This window comes from Lotus japonicus, chromosome 6 (genome assembly GCF_012489685.1).
Source record: "Lotus japonicus ecotype B-129 chromosome 6, LjGifu_v1.2".
In the NCBI taxonomy this organism is placed as follows: domain Eukaryota; kingdom Viridiplantae; phylum Streptophyta; class Magnoliopsida; order Fabales; family Fabaceae; genus Lotus; species Lotus japonicus.
The window spans coordinates 1,278,809-1,297,190 of NC_080046.1; the positions used below are offsets into that span (position 1 = coordinate 1,278,809).

An 18,382-nucleotide genomic window follows, 5' to 3' on the forward strand; every position below is an offset into this window, starting at 1 on the left:
CAATGGTCTAGGTATGCAAAGTTTGGTGCTCTGTCGACCTGCGGAGGACTGCAAGTGTGGCAAGACCCGTGTTTTGAAGTTCAGCCCATCCTGCTCAAGGTCTTGGATGTGTTGCAGTTTCTAGTGTGTCTTTAATTTTCCGATGTGCCGAAAAAAATAGTTTATTGTTATTATTTCAATTATTTTTCTATCAGTACTAATATCTCAATCATAATCATTTGAAGGGAAAATTAAATGTTTTTCTTTTATATTAAAAAAAACTAATTGACATGCGTAATCACAGCCTCTCTCTCTATAACACTTAGTTTTCCTCGACTCATTTTTTCTCGCTCTCAGTCTGTCTGTCTGGGTCTCCCTGTTCTTGTCTCTCGAGCTTCACTCTCTCTTCACCTCTGCAAAAGGGAGACAAATGGGCTTCGCTTCCTTTCTGGGTCGTCTCCTCTTTGCTTCCCTCTTCATCCTCTCCGCATGGCAGATGTAAGTCCTCTTTTTATAGATCTATCAACTTCTTTTTCCTCTTTTCTGTGCCATTCAGATTCTTAGAAAGGACTTCACTTTCCTCTTCGTTTTCGATTTTGGGATCTGGGTTTTCATTCCCTTGCTTTGCTTTGGCGTTTTGAATGTGAAAGTGTTACTTTTTCAGATTTTAGGACATATTGGATTCTTAGAATAAGGTTGATCTTAGGCTAGTGCTAGAATGTAGATGATGACATGATGTTATTGCAGATTATTAAATTATCATAAGCATCCTAGCATAGCATGATAGTGGATAAGATTTTTGAGTGGTCTTGAATATTAGCAAAAGCCAGTGCCCTTTGAAATCTTGAGTTGGTCATATATGATATAATGTTTATGTTGTTTATTCCTTTTAAGTTACATCCTTCAATTCATGGAGGATTTTGAAGTTTGATTAGGTAAATACTAGAAGCTGATAGATCTATATATCCATCTTATTTTTTCATAAGTATCATCAGGTACATATTGTAAATATATCAAGTAATGAAAACCAGCTAAATTTCATTTACTCTGAACTGAGCCTGAACTCAAATGAACATTTAATTACCAGAACCATTGCTCCTTCATCTCATTCTCCTGCAACTAATATTGATTTGACAAATTCCTCATCTATCTCTGAATCTCAGCTCCAATTCCTTTCTGACCCCAATACCAAACACTAGTATTGACTTGTTACTGATACTTAGTCTAGTGTTATTTGGTTTTGCAACTTTCCTTGAGGCACACCAGCGGATCATGATTTGTTTCACCTGGGTGGGTGTGATGTAACTTGTTCAAAAATAAAATTAGCAAATCAAATGTTTCGTACCTTGAGTAATCTTGGTTTACTAATGTAATGCTTTATGTGTCATAATCGCTTATAATACAAAGCTGTTACAGTGAGGTAATTTTATGATAGCAATTTTAGTACTTTTGAATTGATAAAGAAATTATGTTGCAACTTGCAAGGTATGTTGAATTTGATGCCAATGGTGGACCCATTGCTAAGGAGTTGATTCCCAAGCTCACTGTTCTAAAGAAAAATTTGTCCTCCAAATTGGGGGTAGGGCTACCAGATATTGATGTAAGGCCAACTTTTTCTCACTACACTTTTGCTGAATGGGTTTCATTTTTTTGGTTCTAATTCCCTTTCAAAATGGTATTAAATACAGGAACAGCATTTTGTTGCAACTATCATATTTCTAAAGGGGCTTGGAGGGATTCTATTTGTGTTTGGCAGCACACTTGGAGCTTTTTTCTTGGTAAGGCCTCTAGACCACTTAGTTTTGAATGTGAAGATGTTGCAATTTTTTTTTCTGAAGCATGGTAGTCAAAATCTCGATTTTAATCCCTTAATCCTGGAATTATGCGATTACAATGCACCTAGGCAATTAAAATCTATCGCATATTCATTTTCTGGTTAAATCTGACCTTACATGTGATTAAAATCGCATAATAGCATCTTAGTCCTACGATTATGCGATTACAGTGCACCTAGGCGATTAAAATCTATTGCATATTCCTTTTCTGGCTAAATCTGACCTTACACGCGATTAAAATCAGTTCATAGCACCTTAGTCCTACAATTATGCGATTACTATGCACCTGGGCAATCAAAATATATGGCATATTCCTTTTCTGGCTAAATCTGACCTTATACGCGATTAAAATCACATAATGGCACCTTAAAAGCGATAATGCAATTAAGCTCTGTCCATGTGACGCTGGTTTGACCCGCTTCCTAAACGTGACCCATGTCGCAAACCCCTAATTTGTTGAGCACCTGAGTCCCCTTCTCATCCTCACCCGCGTTTGTGATCCCGCTTCTCTCCCCCACTGCACCGTGACGATGGTCCGACACCATCAACGAGGCTCCTTCATTGATGATGAGAGACTGGGACTGGGGTTGGTACCGGGGCTGGTACTGAGACTGTTTTAATATGACATTCCTATGAATTATGGGTATGTTTTATGAGTTATGAGTTATGACTAATGAGTACTAATGTACTACTTTATTTAAGTATTTCTAGTTATTTAAAGTGTTTTTTTGTTATTTACACTACTCTATGCATATATATGAACTTATATGCATACATACATAGATATGAATTGCTAAATCTTACGATATGCGATTTACGATTAACACACCCTTCCCGGATAAGAAGCATAATCCCAATTTTGCCTACCTTGTATTAAAATTTGGGTTAGGTCTACCTCTACCCCAAAAGTGAGCTTAGGAGTGAGATTTGCTCTACCCTTTATAAGGATAGTCATTGTGAGACTTTTCAACACCTTAGTGTGAAGTTTACTTTCTAAGCTCTATTCATTGTTGTGGTTCCAAAACATTGTAAATCATTGAAATTTTTTCTTCGTTGTAGCTTCTGCATCAGGGGCTTACTACTCCACTTCTGCATGATTTCTATAACTATGGACCCAGCAAGCCTGAATATCATCTCTTGCTGAACGATTTCATGCTGGTTTGTCCAAACTTCTTTCACTTGTTGTCTTTCCTAAGGATGGTTTATTTGTGTGATAACTTAATATATTGGTTACTTTTAATGTCAGAACACAGCAGTTTTTGGAGCATTGCTATTCTTTATAGGGATGAAGAACACAATTCCCAGGAGACAACTAAGGAAGAAGACCCCAAAAACAAAGACAGTTTAGGAAATAGACCAAAAGATGTAATGCATTTGTTTGCCAATCTACTTAGTCGCAGCTTCAGGCTGAGTTGGGGATAGTTACTTACACATTCAGATTTTTTGTTTATTTGTCTGTGTTGGGAATAGTTACTTACACATATTCATATTTTATGTGTATTTGTCAGTTGGATCACAATTTGGTTATTGATATATGTTTCCTCATTTCACTTTCAAATCTATTTTCATTGCGCACAAAGAAATTAAGCTAACATTTTCATGAGAAAGATAGATTTCCTTGAAGAAAGCAGTGTAGTAAACTCCATACTAACAGTATTTCATACACTTCGAATTGGTTCATTTTTAATCCATTTCAGTATAATTTAAGTTTGATGTATAAACTATGAAGTATCCAACAAATATAAGACCCATAAAATTGATTTTAATTTTGCTGCAAAATTTCATCAAGAGGGATTGATATTAACTTTTAACCTCTGATGAGAACTAAGTTACAGAAATTTATCTGATCTAAATTTGGGGAGGGATTAGAAGCAGTTTTTGACATAAAAAACAAGCTCTTCCTATCAAGAGGTATTGGATCTGCAAGTTAGGTGGTATCTCCTCGTGCTACATGACTAATCTCTCACCTCACAGTCAAAGCATTAAACGGTAAATGATTGATCAAATGAGTTTTTTCCAAGACCAATCTCTCAGAGTATGAGGCTGTGCAAAACTAACCTAAAGATTTTTCCATTCAAAAGAGTTTTCTTTACATTTCAGGATTTCATACTTTGATACATACACCATAATAATAGTTTTTTCCTTGTTTCTGATCACATTTCAAGATTTCATACTTTGATACATGCATTTGTTTATGTTTTATACATACCATTACAAAAACAATAGTAGTATAGAGATAAAACAGACTCAAATTCTGAGAAAATCATATCTTGGAGATAACAGGTTTGAGAGTCAAACCCAAAACACTACAAACTTCAGGGTACAAACTCTTCCTGATTTCACCATAAGCCTCACCCACCCACTTCCTCCCAGCCAGCTCCTCCCCCAGGCGCATCGCAGCCTCAACAGTGCTTTCCGCGCTATCGTGCGCCGAGTGCACAATCCCCATCTCCAGCGCCTCCACCGCTCTAACCTTCACCCCTCTCAACACTAAATCGCGCCTCGCCTGCACCGGCGCGATCTTCGCCCTCGCCACGGCGGCGAAGTAGTCAGGAAGCGTGATCCCGAGGTCCATCTCCGGCAAGTAGAGTACGCCGCGGTCGCTCCTCATGACGACATAGTCGTGCGCCAAGGCGAGGATGAGCCCGGCAGCGGCGGCGTGACCGGAGACGGCAGCGACAGTGGGCATCGGGAGGGAGAACAGCGCTGCTATAACAGGCCGGAGGGAGTCGGACATGTGTCGGAGGCGGGTGCGGGATCCGGTGACGGAGCCGGCAGCCCGGGCATAGTCGAAGTCGAATCCGTTGCAGAAGAATCTGCCGTGCGCGGCGGTGACGAGGGCGGAGCCGTCGGTGGCTTGGGACTTGATTTGGGTAATTGCGGTGAGGAGGGAAGAGATGAGGGTGGGGTTGAGACGGTGTTGGTCGTCGTCGTCGGTGGTTAGGGTTAGAATGAAGAGCGATCCTCGTTTTTCTAATGTACACATTGTTTTGGTTGTGTGTTGAGTGTTGACCGTGTGTGTGAGAGTGAATGCTTTAAGTTAATGTTCATAGCTAGCTAGTCAACATTCACTAGTTGAGAGTTCTTCAATGACCCACTTGAAATAGTTGCATAAGTTTTGACACTCCATTTTTTCACATAGCCAATTTAAGAACCATATTCTAACTCATAAATCACAAGTAACAATTTGATTGGGTTAAGTAATAATTTTTAACTTTCGTCACAATATCAACACCTCCAGAAGATCCTTTTAGGGTTATTTTAAGTCTTTAACGTCAGTACCTCTAAGATTTAAAAATGTGAATGCAATGAGTTGTAATCCTTCAACTCACCCATCCATCTCCTTCACATTAGACATATTAGACCAATTAACTATGACTTCTTCCTAATTCGAACTCCATTAATTGTCAATAGCGCTGGTTATGGCCATGGTTCACCAAATGTGCCTTTTTTTTAAGTTGGAATTTCACCTGAGTACAATGCTATACACCTCTTCACTGAAATCAAATTAAAGAAAGGAAAGAACCATAACTAAGAACTACATATAATAAAGGACAAAAAAAAATTATTTCAACCTTATTTCTTTTACAAGATTGTACTTTCAAATAATTCAGTTTTCAAAGCAAAACTTACCAAGAACAAAAGATTTACTAGTTTACATCCAAGAACAAGGTCTAACAGTAATCAGAAGAATATTACTAGTTATTATGATTAATGGTTATTATTGTATTCCTTAAACATATTTGGCGCCAAATTTAACATTAATTGCAGAACCAAAAAAAGCAGCGCTAAAAGGTAAATTGATTTCGCGCCACACTCACACTCTCTCTCTGAAAAGCGCGCGCTGTTTCTCCTTTTATAAACCCTTCACTTTTTCACTTGTGTCACTTTCATTCTCTTCGCCTCTTCATTTTCTGATTTTATTATATTTTCAATGGCGGAACATTCCGCTGCAACAGAAGAAGCTGAAGGAGGAGGAGGAGGAACATTCACATTCCAGAAGGTTCCTTCCCCATCGAACAACAACAACGACGTCGTTTACATCAACGGCCAGCGCGTACTCGTCGCTCAGCCCCTCACCGTCGTCCGCGCCCTCACCAGCACCGGCGGCGCCCGCGTCCACGCCACGCCGCCGCTGAAGGTGAAGGATGAGCCGCTCGAAGAAGAAGCGGTTCCCGAGGCGGCGCGAAAACGGTCGATGCTCTCGTTTGACGATTTTCTCAAGGCCACGAACACGAAAGTCGCGTCCGTCGAGGACTCGCTGAAATCAATGGAAGGAGAATCGCCGATTCAAACGGCGCAAGAAGTTGCTGATGAGGGAGTCGTTGATATGGACACCGTTTGTGAGGCGGTGAAGGAAGAACCGGTTGGGGAACCGTCGATTCAGGCGATGGAAGGAGTCATCGATGTGGACACCGTTAAGGAAGAATCGGTTGTGGAACCATCGATTCGAGCGATGGAAGGAGTTATTGATGTGGAGAAGGTTTGTGTGAAGAAGGAAGCGGTTAAGGATGAGGTTAAGGTGGTGAAGGTGGTGAAGAAGGAGGTGGTGGAGGAGAGGAGGATCCCGAATCTGGAGGATGGCGAGTTTCCTGATGAACCAGGGTGGTCGTTGCTGGGAAGGAAGGTTGAGGTGGCCATTTCAACTGCAAGAGGAGTGAAGAGATTGGTGGACAATGAGATTGTTCATTTCAATTTCCCTCTCCCAAATTACTCTTATAAATCCCAATGGATCGTTCGCATCTCTACTATTCGTTCTGGAGAGGTACTTGTTTACGAATCTGTAACTTTTTATAATGTGATTGTCTGATTGAACAATGTGTTTGATTTTGGAAAGGAGGTTAATGTTATCTATTTTTGTTGTTGTTGATCTAATTTTCAGGTTGGGAGGCTCCCAATGGAATGGGCTAAAGCTATCATTCCACTTGTGCAATCAGGAAATGTGAAGGTTCGAGGCCGATGCATTGCTGCGCCATATAGCCTGCAAATGATGCAAGAAATCATGTTGTTAGTGAGGTATAGTTAACCTTAATAGGTTCTTTTCTGTTTCTTTTATTTGTGTTCATTTTGCTACTTTATTAGAAATGGTGTTGTTGGTGATGAGTCTAATGGATGGCATGTTTATTTTCATGGGCAGCTTCTATGTTCACAGCTCTGTTTTCACAGAGTGTGTTGATACTTCTTGGAGGCTAGAGGCTTGTGGTAATATAAACACTGCTACTTATCCACTCCTTACACTGCTCAACATGCTAGAGATTAAGCCACATCGGAAGGTAATAAACCTCCCTATGCATTAGCCATTAGGCATACTTCAAAATTCTTATTTTTTTGTTTCTTCATAATGTTGCATTCCGTAATGAGATTTTGTTATATCTATCTAGGCTGATTTCACCCCTGATGATATAGATACTCGAAAGCGGTTACTTTATCGGAAGGTATGTGCTTCCATTTTGGTGTTTTTCCTTTTTAACAGATTATTGCTTTAATGATTTCATTGTTGAACATGGTGTAATGAACACCATTATTATGAATGCTGTCTGATTGATTATCTAAGCAACCTCTGCATGGAAGAGACCTAATTTTGCTCTTTATGCTCCCAGCTTGATTCAGATGAAGCTGCAGCTTTGCCTTTGGTAAAGCGTAGAAAGGGTGGCGAGCCAGCTCCTGAGCAGAATGAAGATGAACAGGCTATTTCTGAGTCAGCATTGAATAAGATTATTGGAGCTGCAGAAATATTTGACCTGGAGGTAAAGTACTTGAGTGTTTCAATATCAGCTGTTTATCTCCAAACACATCCCTCTTGTTAGTGTCATCAACATTCTTGTCTTATACATCTTTAGGAGAAAGCGGCACCACGCACCCTGACTTGTGAGCTGAAGCCTTACCAAAGTCAAGCTCTCTATTGGATGTCAGAAATTGAGAAAGGAATTGACATTTCAAATGCTGAGAGTAATCTACATCCTTGCTGGTCAGCTTACAATATATGCAATGGGTATGTACTGATAATAAATGATTCAACTAATGAAATGCAGCTTTTTTCCCTTAATACCACTGTTTATCTTATCCTGACATATCTTATAACAGAAGGTCAATTTATGTGAACATCTTCACTGGGGAAGCAACAAACAAATTTCCAAAAGCAACAAAGATGGCAAGAGGAGGAGTAAGTTTGTTTTAGGCCATCAATTTTTTTAGACACCACATATTACATTCAGTTTTAACAGTTTTCTTGTTACATTTTTTTCTTCCAATCAGATTCTAGCTGATGCAATGGGACTTGGAAAGACTGTTATGACAATTGCTTTGATTCTCAGTAATCCAGGCAGGTCGAAGATAGGAAACAACTTTATAGATGGTGTAAATGACAATATTATCACAAATAAGAGGAAGAATGCTAGCATCTCAAACAATGTGCAGGGTGGCACTCTAATTGTTTGTCCCATGGCCTTATTAGGTCAGTGGAAGGTGAGTTTTCTTCCTATTAAGCCAAATAGGAAAAAAACTATGATAGTTCATTCATATATCTCAAATGACATTCTCTAAGTGGTAAAGTAGCTTACAAGCATCTAAAATCTCCAGGATGAGCTTGAAACCCATTCAGCTATTCGCAGTATATCCATATTTGTCCATTATGGTGGGGGTAGAACCAATAGTGCTGAGTTGATTTCAGAGTATGATGTTGTCCTAACAACTTATGGAGTTCTCTCAGCTGCATTCAGAAGTGTAAGGAGATATTCCTTTGTAATTTCTTTCCATCCATTTGTATAAAAGGAATTCTTTATATTGGGTACCCTGACTTTTGAAACCAGGATGGGGAGAATAGCATCTATCACAAGATCCAATGGTATAGGGTGGTGCTAGACGAAGCTCATCATATCAAAGCGCATAAAAGTCAGGTTGCCCAGGCTGCTTTTGCTTTGTCCTCTCACTGCCGCTGGTGTCTAACTGGAACGCCTATTCAGGTTTGTCTTTCTAATAATTAGGCAAATATTATTTATGTAATTATGTTATAATTCCCAGGATAGTAGTTCTTTACACAAATGAAATCCCTATCATTCTCATTCATTTGAGATTCTATTTCTTTAATTGGCAACTCAGTACTGATTAGTTAATTGTTATAATGGGCCTATTGTTCATTAAGCAATAATAACTCGCTGTCAGGCACCTTGTTTCTAAAATTTGGTGTGTTCTCTGTTGCAGAATAGTTTAGAAGACCTATTCAGTCTCTTGCACTTCTTGGGGGCTGAACCTTGGTGCAGCTGGGCATGGTATGACAAATAATTTTGATCTGTTTCTAAAAGTAATATTTTTAGTTGAAGCACAAACAGTTTTGCTTATTTTGATAGATGTATCTGATACTTTTGCATTTTGCTTCTGTGTAGGTGGCACAAGCTGGTTCAAAGGCCATATGAGAATAATGACCCAAGGGCCCTGAAATTGGTCAAGGGCATTTTGAGGACACTGATGTTAAGAAGAACGAAGGAAACAAAGGATAAATATGGAAGGTAACCAGTCATTTTCATTTCACTTGAACTGTCTCTTTTGCAATGTCTTTTATGATAATTAATACCAGTGCTGACAATGTTTCTTCAGGCCTATACTTGTCCTGCCACCAACTGATATTAAATTGATTGAGTGCGAACAATCGGAATCTGAACGGGACTTCTATGATGCTCTCTTTACGAGATCTAAGGTAAGTTGCACCATAAACACTTTGGGATTCTAAATGTAAATATTTGTGTTTGCAAATTGCAATATTAACTGTCTCATGAGTCATGACTCTTGAACTTTTTACGCAATACGAACAGGTTCAATTTGATCAGTATGTTGCACAAGGAAAAGTTCTTCATCATTATGCCAATATCCTCGACCTACTTATGCAGTTAAGACGGTGCTGTAACCATCCATTTCTGGTTCTGTGGTGAGTGTGGCGAACACTAAATTTCTACTACACATTTTCCATTCCTAATTCTTCCAATACTAATAAAATTTTGCCTTGTGTATGCAGTGGAAGTAATCCCCAGAAATATGCAGACTTAAGCAGACTTGCAAGAAAATTCCTCCAGACAAATACTGAATCATCTGATATATGTGCCCCAAGTGATCCACAGCAACATGCAGAGTTGAACAGACTTGCTAGTAGGTTCCTTCAAAATTGTGATTCTGCCTCCAACTCTATCCAATCCCGTGGGTACATTGATGAGGTTTTGGAGCATATTCAAAAGGGTGACACTGTAGAATGCTCTATATGTATGGATTCACCAGATGATCCTGTGTTCACACCATGTGCACATAGGTTTTGTAGAGAGTGTTTATTCAATTGCTGGGGCAACTCAGCGGGTGGTAATTGTCCAATCTGTCGTCAGTCGCTCCTGAAAAGTGATCTGATTACTTGTCCATCTGAAAGCCCTTTCAAGGTTGATATTGAGAACAATATGACTGAATCTTCAAAAGTTTCTGAGCTAATGAAATACTTGGAACGTATTCAGATGTCAACTGATGAGAAGAGTATTGTCTTTAGTCAGTGGACTTCATTTTTTGATCTGTTGGAGAATCCATTGAGAAGTAGAGGAATTGGTTATTTAAGATTTCATGGGAAATTGACTCAAAAACAGAGGGAGAAAGTTCTGGATGAATTTAACAAGACAAGTGAGAAAAGGGTAAGTGAAATTACACATTTACACTGAACCATTTATGATTTCCAATGAAAACATCATTCTGGATCACTGATTATTATTTTCCCATTGTACTGTTTCAGGTGTTGTTGATGTCACTAAAAGCTGGTGGTGTGGGCTTGAACTTGACTGCAGCCTCCAATGTTTTCCTTATGGTACTACAATATGCCTGTTTTAACTAACGCTGTCCTACATCTCAACCTGTGGAACTTCAATTTTCTGTGTATGCTAACTCTTCAGTATAATGAAAAATGTAGGATCCATGGTGGAATCCTGCAGTTGAGGAGCAAGCAATAATGAGGATTCATCGTATTGGACAAAAGAGAAAAGTTATTGTTAGAAGATTCATCGTTAAGGTTAGATAATCCATTTTTTCCCACTTGCAATCCAATTTATTATCTATCTTCACCTACTTTGATTTTGGTATACCCGTTTTCTTGTAGTATTAGTCAAATGGTCCCGATTGGACTTGGAACATTCAAACTTCCCATTATAGACACAATGCTACGTAATTTGTTGTCAAACAAACAAGTGTTTATCATGTTTTACTTATAAATTTCGTATCAGACGGATTGGGTGGCCCCTCATGATGCTTACATTGACTTCACTACTTAAGTTCGTTGAGCAGCCAAATATTATGCATTTCTCTCAATTTATGTTTGATATCTTTTCTTAGTTTGTAAGATATAAAAAGCATTTTTCTCACATGAATCACGTTTTTTCATGAGGAGCCGCATTTTCTTCTTTTGGTCTTCCTCTGTACATTATCTAGTTAACTAATGCTTATCAAAAGAAAATCTAATTAACTAATGCAAAGAGTCGTGGGTATTGATTGTGAACAGAACACAGTGGAAGCTCGTTTGCAACAAGTCCAAGCCAGGAAACAGATGATGATATCTGGTGCCCTCACCGATGATGAAGTTCGGTCTGCTAGGATTCATGACCTCAAAATCTTATTCTCATGAATTTATTTTGTAGCTGGCCTAGTTTTAGTATTACAACAATGTCTAGTCTTTAGATCTGCAATGAAGCACTTTTTGTATAGGTGGTAGGGTTTTGACTAGTGTCTAATGGATTCTTTTTTTGGCGGTTGTAATGGCTTATTTATCCTTTGCGTACAATATGCGAAAGCAGACTATCTTGTAAATCTTGAAGCATTACTTTATCTTTGGTCATTTGTTCAGCCCCTAACCTTCAGTTTTTGCAATTTTTGATATTCATATTCACTTAAAATGAAGGAAAATCTTCATTTGTCATGCACCAATGGTTTTTCTTAAATTTTTTTTTGATAAGCTATAATTTGCAACTTATTCTTTAATTTCTAAATAAAGAATTGAAGGATACCGGACATTCTCCTTCTAAAAAGGTACTTGAAGAAAATTTAAAGTTGGTGTTCTATTTATTTATAACATATAGGCCAAATAAAAATAATACTTACGGTCAAACTTTATTAAAACTAGAATATGACCCAAGAGATTATCTAACATAAAATTTATGATAATATTTAATTATTGTCAGAATAATTCAAAAAGGAATAAATGAAATGATTTATAATTTATATTTTGTATAAAAATCTAAAGTATGTGTAATAACTAATAACAGATGATAGAAAAGTAGATGTGTTATATTTCTCTAATAAAAGAATGAGAAAGAAAAACCACTGCTGAAAAAAGCAAAAATGGAATGCTTTTTAATCAATTATTATTATTTTGAGAAATGTTTTTTTTTGATAAATTGAACGATGAAATATTATTAAAAAATTAAGTTATGAGTAAAATACACTTACCCCCCTCAAGGTTTGCTAGAAAAACACTCCACCCCATTCTTATTCAAAATATACACTCCACCCCACTCATTTTATCAAGTTAACCTCATTCAAAAAGATGCTAACGGAATATTCCATTCAAATCAAAATTATTTAATGTAAACTTATTTTTCCTTTTTTTTTCTGGTTATTTTTTTTTTCAGAAAAAAACGTCACTTTCTAATATTTGACCAAACAAATATTCTCAATGCTTACATACTGTTGGAGCTGGTATATAAAGTAACCATTTTATAAAATAATTCAAGAATAAATATGTATGAAATAGTTTTAAATTAAAACTTATGGTAAAAGTACGTTAAACTTCCACTCCATAAAAGAATATAAAGTTATATTATTATTTTAATTAATTAATTAATTTGGATAATATGATCGCGTTGGTTATAACATGTTAAATGTTAAAGTATATATTACTTTTAGTAATTGAAAATGAGGGATGTTATTGATATATAATAAGAGAATTTTATTAAATAATATTCATACATTACTCAATGAATTCATAAGCAACATTTTTTTATAAATCTAGGAAAAAGAAATTTAATTAGTATTTATTTGGTGAAATTTTAATTAGTATGATATTAATTTCGAAATATTTTTATATAATTCACTATTTATAAAAATCTTTATAAACTGGGTATTACTAGTAATTGTGATGTTATATTTTTTTTTGTTGAAACTAATGTTTTTTTTAAATGGAACTGACGTTAAACGATTTTTATTTGAAAGTAAGGTTTTTTTTTTAAAAAAATAAAATAAAAAATAATCAGAAAAAAAAGAAATGGAAAAATAAGTTTACATTAAATAATTTTGATTTGAATGGAATATTCCGTTAGCATCTTTTGGATGGAGTTAACATGATAAAATGAGTGGGGTGGAGTGTATATTTTGAATAAGAATGGGGTGAAGTGTTTTTCTAGCAAACCTTGAGAAGAGTAAGTGTATTTTACTCTTAAGTTATTTATCTAAACACGTCTGATTAGTGAAAGTGTGATAAGGAGTAAAGACTCTAACGTGAATATGAAAGAAAAAGCATCCATTACAACTCTTATTTAACAATTCAATCTAATTAAATAATAGAAATTATACAATCGTGAGATAATGTAAATTTATAAAGCACTTGATAAAATGTGGTCAAAAGAAGACTAAAACTATATTCAAGCTCACTTTTTATATACTTCCTGTCTGCCTCTCTATGATGGGAAAGGGTGTATCATGTTAGATTAGCCTTTAAGTTTGTATGCTTATGTCGATCTTTTACTACCTGTCTCCTCTCTCGCGGCTAGCATTCAGCTTGGCTATTGTCTGTCTAGACTGTCTTTTTTTAGGTATTGAAAATTAAATGAACTTATTGACATCCCAAAAAATAAGATAAAATGCTAATGTTAGATAATACTTTAGGATGAAATAAAATGTTTACTCTTAATATAACAATGTTATATTGTTTAACTTTATTTTATCATTTGTCTACATCTACTCAGCTTATTCTCACCCCTAATCAAACAGATCATTGTGTATAAGAAAATAATTCATCACTTGATCGATTCACGATTTAACGGGTCGGTTTGTTAGTCCTGTTTTATGAAGAGTTATAATTCAATTATAATTACATTCTCTTCTATTTAATTTTCACTTAATTTTCTTTAAATCTCTTTACATTTTCTATCACATCATCTCAGGTTTATCTTTTATTCCTATCTCACTCTTGATGTGAGTAGAAGAGAAGTGTGAATGAAGTATTATTGTTTTATAAACAATGACTATTGGAAGAAAAAAAAAAGGATAAACAATGTTATAAAGTGAGCCGTTCGCCAAGCCACTAAGCTGAGCCGATTTCAATTATTTCAGGTTGAACCAAACGTGTGCATCGCAGGCTCCTCTCTCCCTATTTATACCTCTCCTTCATTCAAATCCTTTCATTTTATCTCACCACATCACTCCTCTCTCTCTTTCTTCGCCGTCAATGGCCGACGCCCACAAAAACCGAACAAGCGCCGTCAACCGCCGCCAGCCGAGCCGTTTGCAAACCCGCGCTCCGCCGTCGCTTCAGATAAATCGTGCTGTGGATTGGAACGTCGCGATCCCCCTGCTGTCCCCGCTAGCATCGTCACCACCACCTCCTCCTCCGCCGAGGGAGGAGCCCAAGCAGCAGCGGCGGCAGAGTTCGGAGCCGGAGAAGGTGGTTTTCAAGAAGTGGCAGCATCCCGCAGCTCCGTTCTGCTATGAGCCAGCTTCGGTGGTGCGCCCCTTTCGCTAATTCAAGTGTAAATAATGAAGAAAAATAGAAGAACAATGAATAGGATTATCTAATTAACATGGAAATCTATACCCTCATCATAAGTAATAAAATCCATAATTTTTTTTTCTCTTACAGTAATGGATGTACCAGGGAGATGATTATTGATTTCTATTGTAAAAAAGATAATATTATATTTTTTTTTGTTAATCAACAAATCAGTTACTGAGTTGAGTTTGTAAGTGTGTTAACTTTTAGTTTTTTAGAAAAAATGATGATTAGAGGGGTAAAAAACCACCCGCAGTTGTAAAAATAGCTGCCATTATACGTCATTTGTTCTTATTGAAACTAAAATCAAACTCGCTTATAGCGGTATTCACAACCCGTAGGGTATTTCTTAACGCATGTGATCACATTAAATAGTAAATGGTCAATAATAATATTATAAACTTAACTGTATTTTCAGTACTACTCTAATTGACGTAAATTGCAATTGGAGTCTCTAAACTTCTAAAGTAGCATTTCGGTCTCTATAGCATTGCTGATATGTTTTAATTATGAGTATTGCATGACGAAAAATTGGTATTGAGCGCTCGCGTTATGAGTACTACATGACAAAAAATCTATTTTAGTACCAAATAGCATGAAAATATACACAAAATTATATCAAATAACATTAGATAGTACTCCCTCCGTCCCTAATTATAAGCTAAAGTTGTAAAAATCACACTTATTAAGAAAGCCTTAATTGATGCATTGGTTTTCAAAAAAAATGTACAACTTTCTATGTTTACCCCTATTTATGATAACACTTTTTCATCATTGTACTACTAATGGTGGTGCTCCACTACCAATAAATGCAAGGGTGAATATGGAAAGAAATATTAACTTTTGCAAGGTTAGCTTATATTTAGTGACACAAAAAAAGTCTCAATGTTAGCTTATAATTAGGGACGGAGGGAGTACTATATAATGACAAATTGCCAACACGTTGAAAACTACAATTTCTATAACCAAATGACATGAAGCAATCTAAGTTAATGAGTAAAAAATGTGAAATAAATATATTATTAATATATATATTGGTATCGGGCTGGGCCGAATGGATTTTTTATGAATCTGATATTCGAACCGAACGTGGTCGGATTATATATAATAATCCATCCAATTCGACCGTCGTTAGATCTAACCTGTATTTTTGCTATTAGTTTGGGTTGGGCGGGTTGGTCAGATTTGTCCGATCCATTTGCACACCCAAGATTACACTCAGCCAACATTTTTTTGAAGATAAAAGATATATAGTGTATAGCAAAAATGAAGAGAGAAGAGCTCTCAAGTCGCTAGAAGCTACAAAGCGATAATAAAAAAATCTCACAAGAAGAGAACCTGGGAAGGACCCAACAGAAAAAATCAAAGACAACCAGAAACCACAAAACAACCAACACAACTAGCATCACCCAAAGATCGGAATAACCAGTTAAACCCAAAGAAACACCTTAAGAGTCAAGGCCCTAAACAAAACCTCACTAAGAACTTCCGTAAAGTCTCAGATGGTTAGCAATAAGGTGATCGACAAGACTAAGAATGACTTCCTCATCAGAACCTACGAGAACGACATCAAGTTGTTTGACAAGAAAGTAGTTCCTGCAAGCTCTCGTCCAAGCGCCATCATAGCCTCAGGCTTTAGAGAGAATTAGAGAAGAGCTATGGACCAACATGGCCTCAGTCCTCGAACCCTCGGCGACCTCTTCGATTGGCGCTCCTATTTGCAATTGCCTCCCTAAATCTGGAGCCTTCCTAGACCTTCCTCTTCTCCGTCGTTCCGTCATGATCTTTAAATAAAATAACAATTAGCTAATACTAAAATATAGATTAATTTTGATACACTGACAACTGTATCATATAAGAGTAATAGTTACATATATTTTTAAACTTAATTAAAGTAAAAATATATTATTTAGTTAAGTGTTTGTGTAAATAAAATATTACACTTTTTTTTCTAAACGAATGTGATTTTGACTTTTTAAAGGAAAATGATTTATTGATATTACACTAAAAAAAAAGATAAAGGAAAAGAAGAGAGAGAATTGTAATTGATGTGATATATGAGAAAGAAATGAAGAGAAAAATGAAATGTCTTCATGTTTGAGTATCACTAATGTTTTTTAAATTACTTTTAATCTTTCACTCTATATTTTTTTGTTACAAAAATGAGTTAAGGAAGAGAAAACACCTTCAGATTATCGAGTAGGGCACTAGTAATATGTTGGGGAGGCCAGAGATCCACTCATTAAAAAGACGTTGATTGATCTTCCTAATAAGAGTTGCCCACCAACTACAAATTTACCGCACGAAAGATAATTTTAACATCTATTTAGTGCTAACATCCATTACACATGTATTTGACGTTTGTTGCAGTGAAGTTGACAGGTATTGTTTCCAGTTTGGTTATTGTATTCGACTTGATTGTTGAATTGTCATGGTCCTTTTGTTTTTGTGGCTTCGCAAACGAAAACGTGAACAACTAGAACTTTAGGATTGCGTTGAAATGATTTCTGGAGCATTCTTAAATCAGTGTTTAAAATGCTTTTATTTTAAACTCTTCAGTCTTAGAGCATTATTATGAACGTATACAACGTAACAGTTATGACTTATGAGCATTCCAAATTCATGATTTTGTAACGTAGTTAGCACTTGGCACACAAGGGCATTGCTCTATATTAAAGAAAGCGAAAGAAATGTTAATGTTAAAAGCTAACCGTATTTGAAGGGTAGTAGAATTAACATCGGTTCAAAAAAAAAAGAATTAACATCCACTTCTTACAGGATACACAATAGTGGTTTTTTTTATCCACCAAGGTTGATCAGAACATAATGGAGCACTTGAAGATAAAAAAAAAAGACAAACAAGTCTAAAGAAGCACTTAAAAAGGTGATTGTGTTTTCTCAGGATTTGAATACAAGAGCCTTAAGTTGTATTAGAATACCTAATCAGTTTGACACATCAATCATGTTATTTTAATCTGTTACGTTTTTTGTTTTGTCAAGTCCAAAAGGGGCTAACTCCTTAACAAAATTGTAAAGATCAATAGAAGAGGTAGAACGTATTTTTGAGAAAATAGAAGTGTGAGGCTTGCTCACCTAGGGTCCTTCATTGAATCTCAGAACTTATCAAGACTTCTCATCCTTGTGGCCTTCTTTGGCCTATTGATCTTCGATCGTGTCACCTTCAATTTCCTTTTCTTAGCCCATAACAGTTTTCGATTAGGGCTTCTATTTACATCAGTTTTTATCTCACACTTCTCATGTCCATGATTCGAGAAGTATGACACTTTTTTCAGTGATTTATGTGTCTAAACTAAGTTTTAAGAAGTCTTCTTTCACCCCGTTTTAGAATTGCCTAATTCAAAGATTTGTAGCTCGAGATACAAGAATTTCGTAGCATGACGTCATTCTGGTTGTAGTTGCGCAAATTCAATTCTAAAAGGGTTCATAAGTTAATCATGCCAAGGAGAATCACATCAAAGTTATTCCCTCAATCAGCAGTCATAAGATTATAGTCTTCTTTTTGAACGTTACATAGTCAAAACTCTAAGTTCACATTAAGTGAGTATGTCGCTAACAACAAATCATTCTCCATACATATGAAGGGTAAAAAGACCATGGTGACATGACAAGGGGGGAGGGAGGGGGGTTTATTTGTGTCCATGTAATTTGATCGCGATTGACTAAATTCAACTGGACTATGGTAAGAAACTTGCTTTAATTTTAGCAGGTTCTTGCTTATCCCACTGCCTCTTCACTAGCCGGAGGATGTGTTATTCTGGAAAATGGTTAC

The 18,382-nt window shown here is 36.4% G+C and overlaps 3 protein-coding genes across 3 annotated transcripts; 2 read left to right on the forward strand and 1 right to left on the reverse strand.

Moving 5' to 3' along the window:
• Positions 1-276: 276 nt before the first annotated feature.
• Positions 277-3,359, forward strand: LOC130726621 (uncharacterized). Its single transcript, XM_057577926.1, has 5 exons — positions 277-477; positions 1,465-1,579; positions 1,668-1,757; positions 2,874-2,972; positions 3,061-3,359. Exons 1-5 carry the CDS (start codon positions 410-412, stop codon positions 3,160-3,162), a joined length of 474 nt encoding a protein of 157 aa, XP_057433909.1. The 5' UTR covers positions 277-409; the 3' UTR covers positions 3,163-3,359.
• Positions 3,360-3,933: 574 nt separating this feature from the next.
• On the reverse strand, positions 3,934-4,902 carry LOC130722956 (enoyl-CoA delta isomerase 2, peroxisomal-like). Its single transcript, XM_057573853.1, has one exon. It carries the CDS (start codon positions 4,798-4,800, stop codon positions 4,078-4,080), a length of 723 nt encoding a protein of 240 aa, XP_057429836.1. The 5' UTR covers positions 4,801-4,902; the 3' UTR covers positions 3,934-4,077.
• An 805-nt stretch (positions 4,903-5,707) lies between these two features.
• On the forward strand, positions 5,708-11,680 carry LOC130722955 (DNA repair protein RAD5B-like). Its single transcript, XM_057573852.1, has 18 exons — positions 5,708-6,579; positions 6,697-6,830; positions 6,952-7,087; positions 7,196-7,249; positions 7,415-7,561; positions 7,655-7,806; positions 7,899-7,977; positions 8,070-8,279; positions 8,394-8,537; positions 8,624-8,776; positions 9,015-9,082; positions 9,197-9,319; positions 9,408-9,507; positions 9,623-9,735; positions 9,823-10,474; positions 10,573-10,644; positions 10,747-10,845; positions 11,332-11,680. The coding sequence occupies exons 1-18, from the start codon at positions 5,749-5,751 to the stop codon at positions 11,452-11,454; spliced, it is 3,390 nt and encodes a 1,129-aa protein (XP_057429835.1). The 5' UTR covers positions 5,708-5,748; the 3' UTR covers positions 11,455-11,680.
• Positions 11,681-18,382: the final 6,702 nt, after the last annotated feature.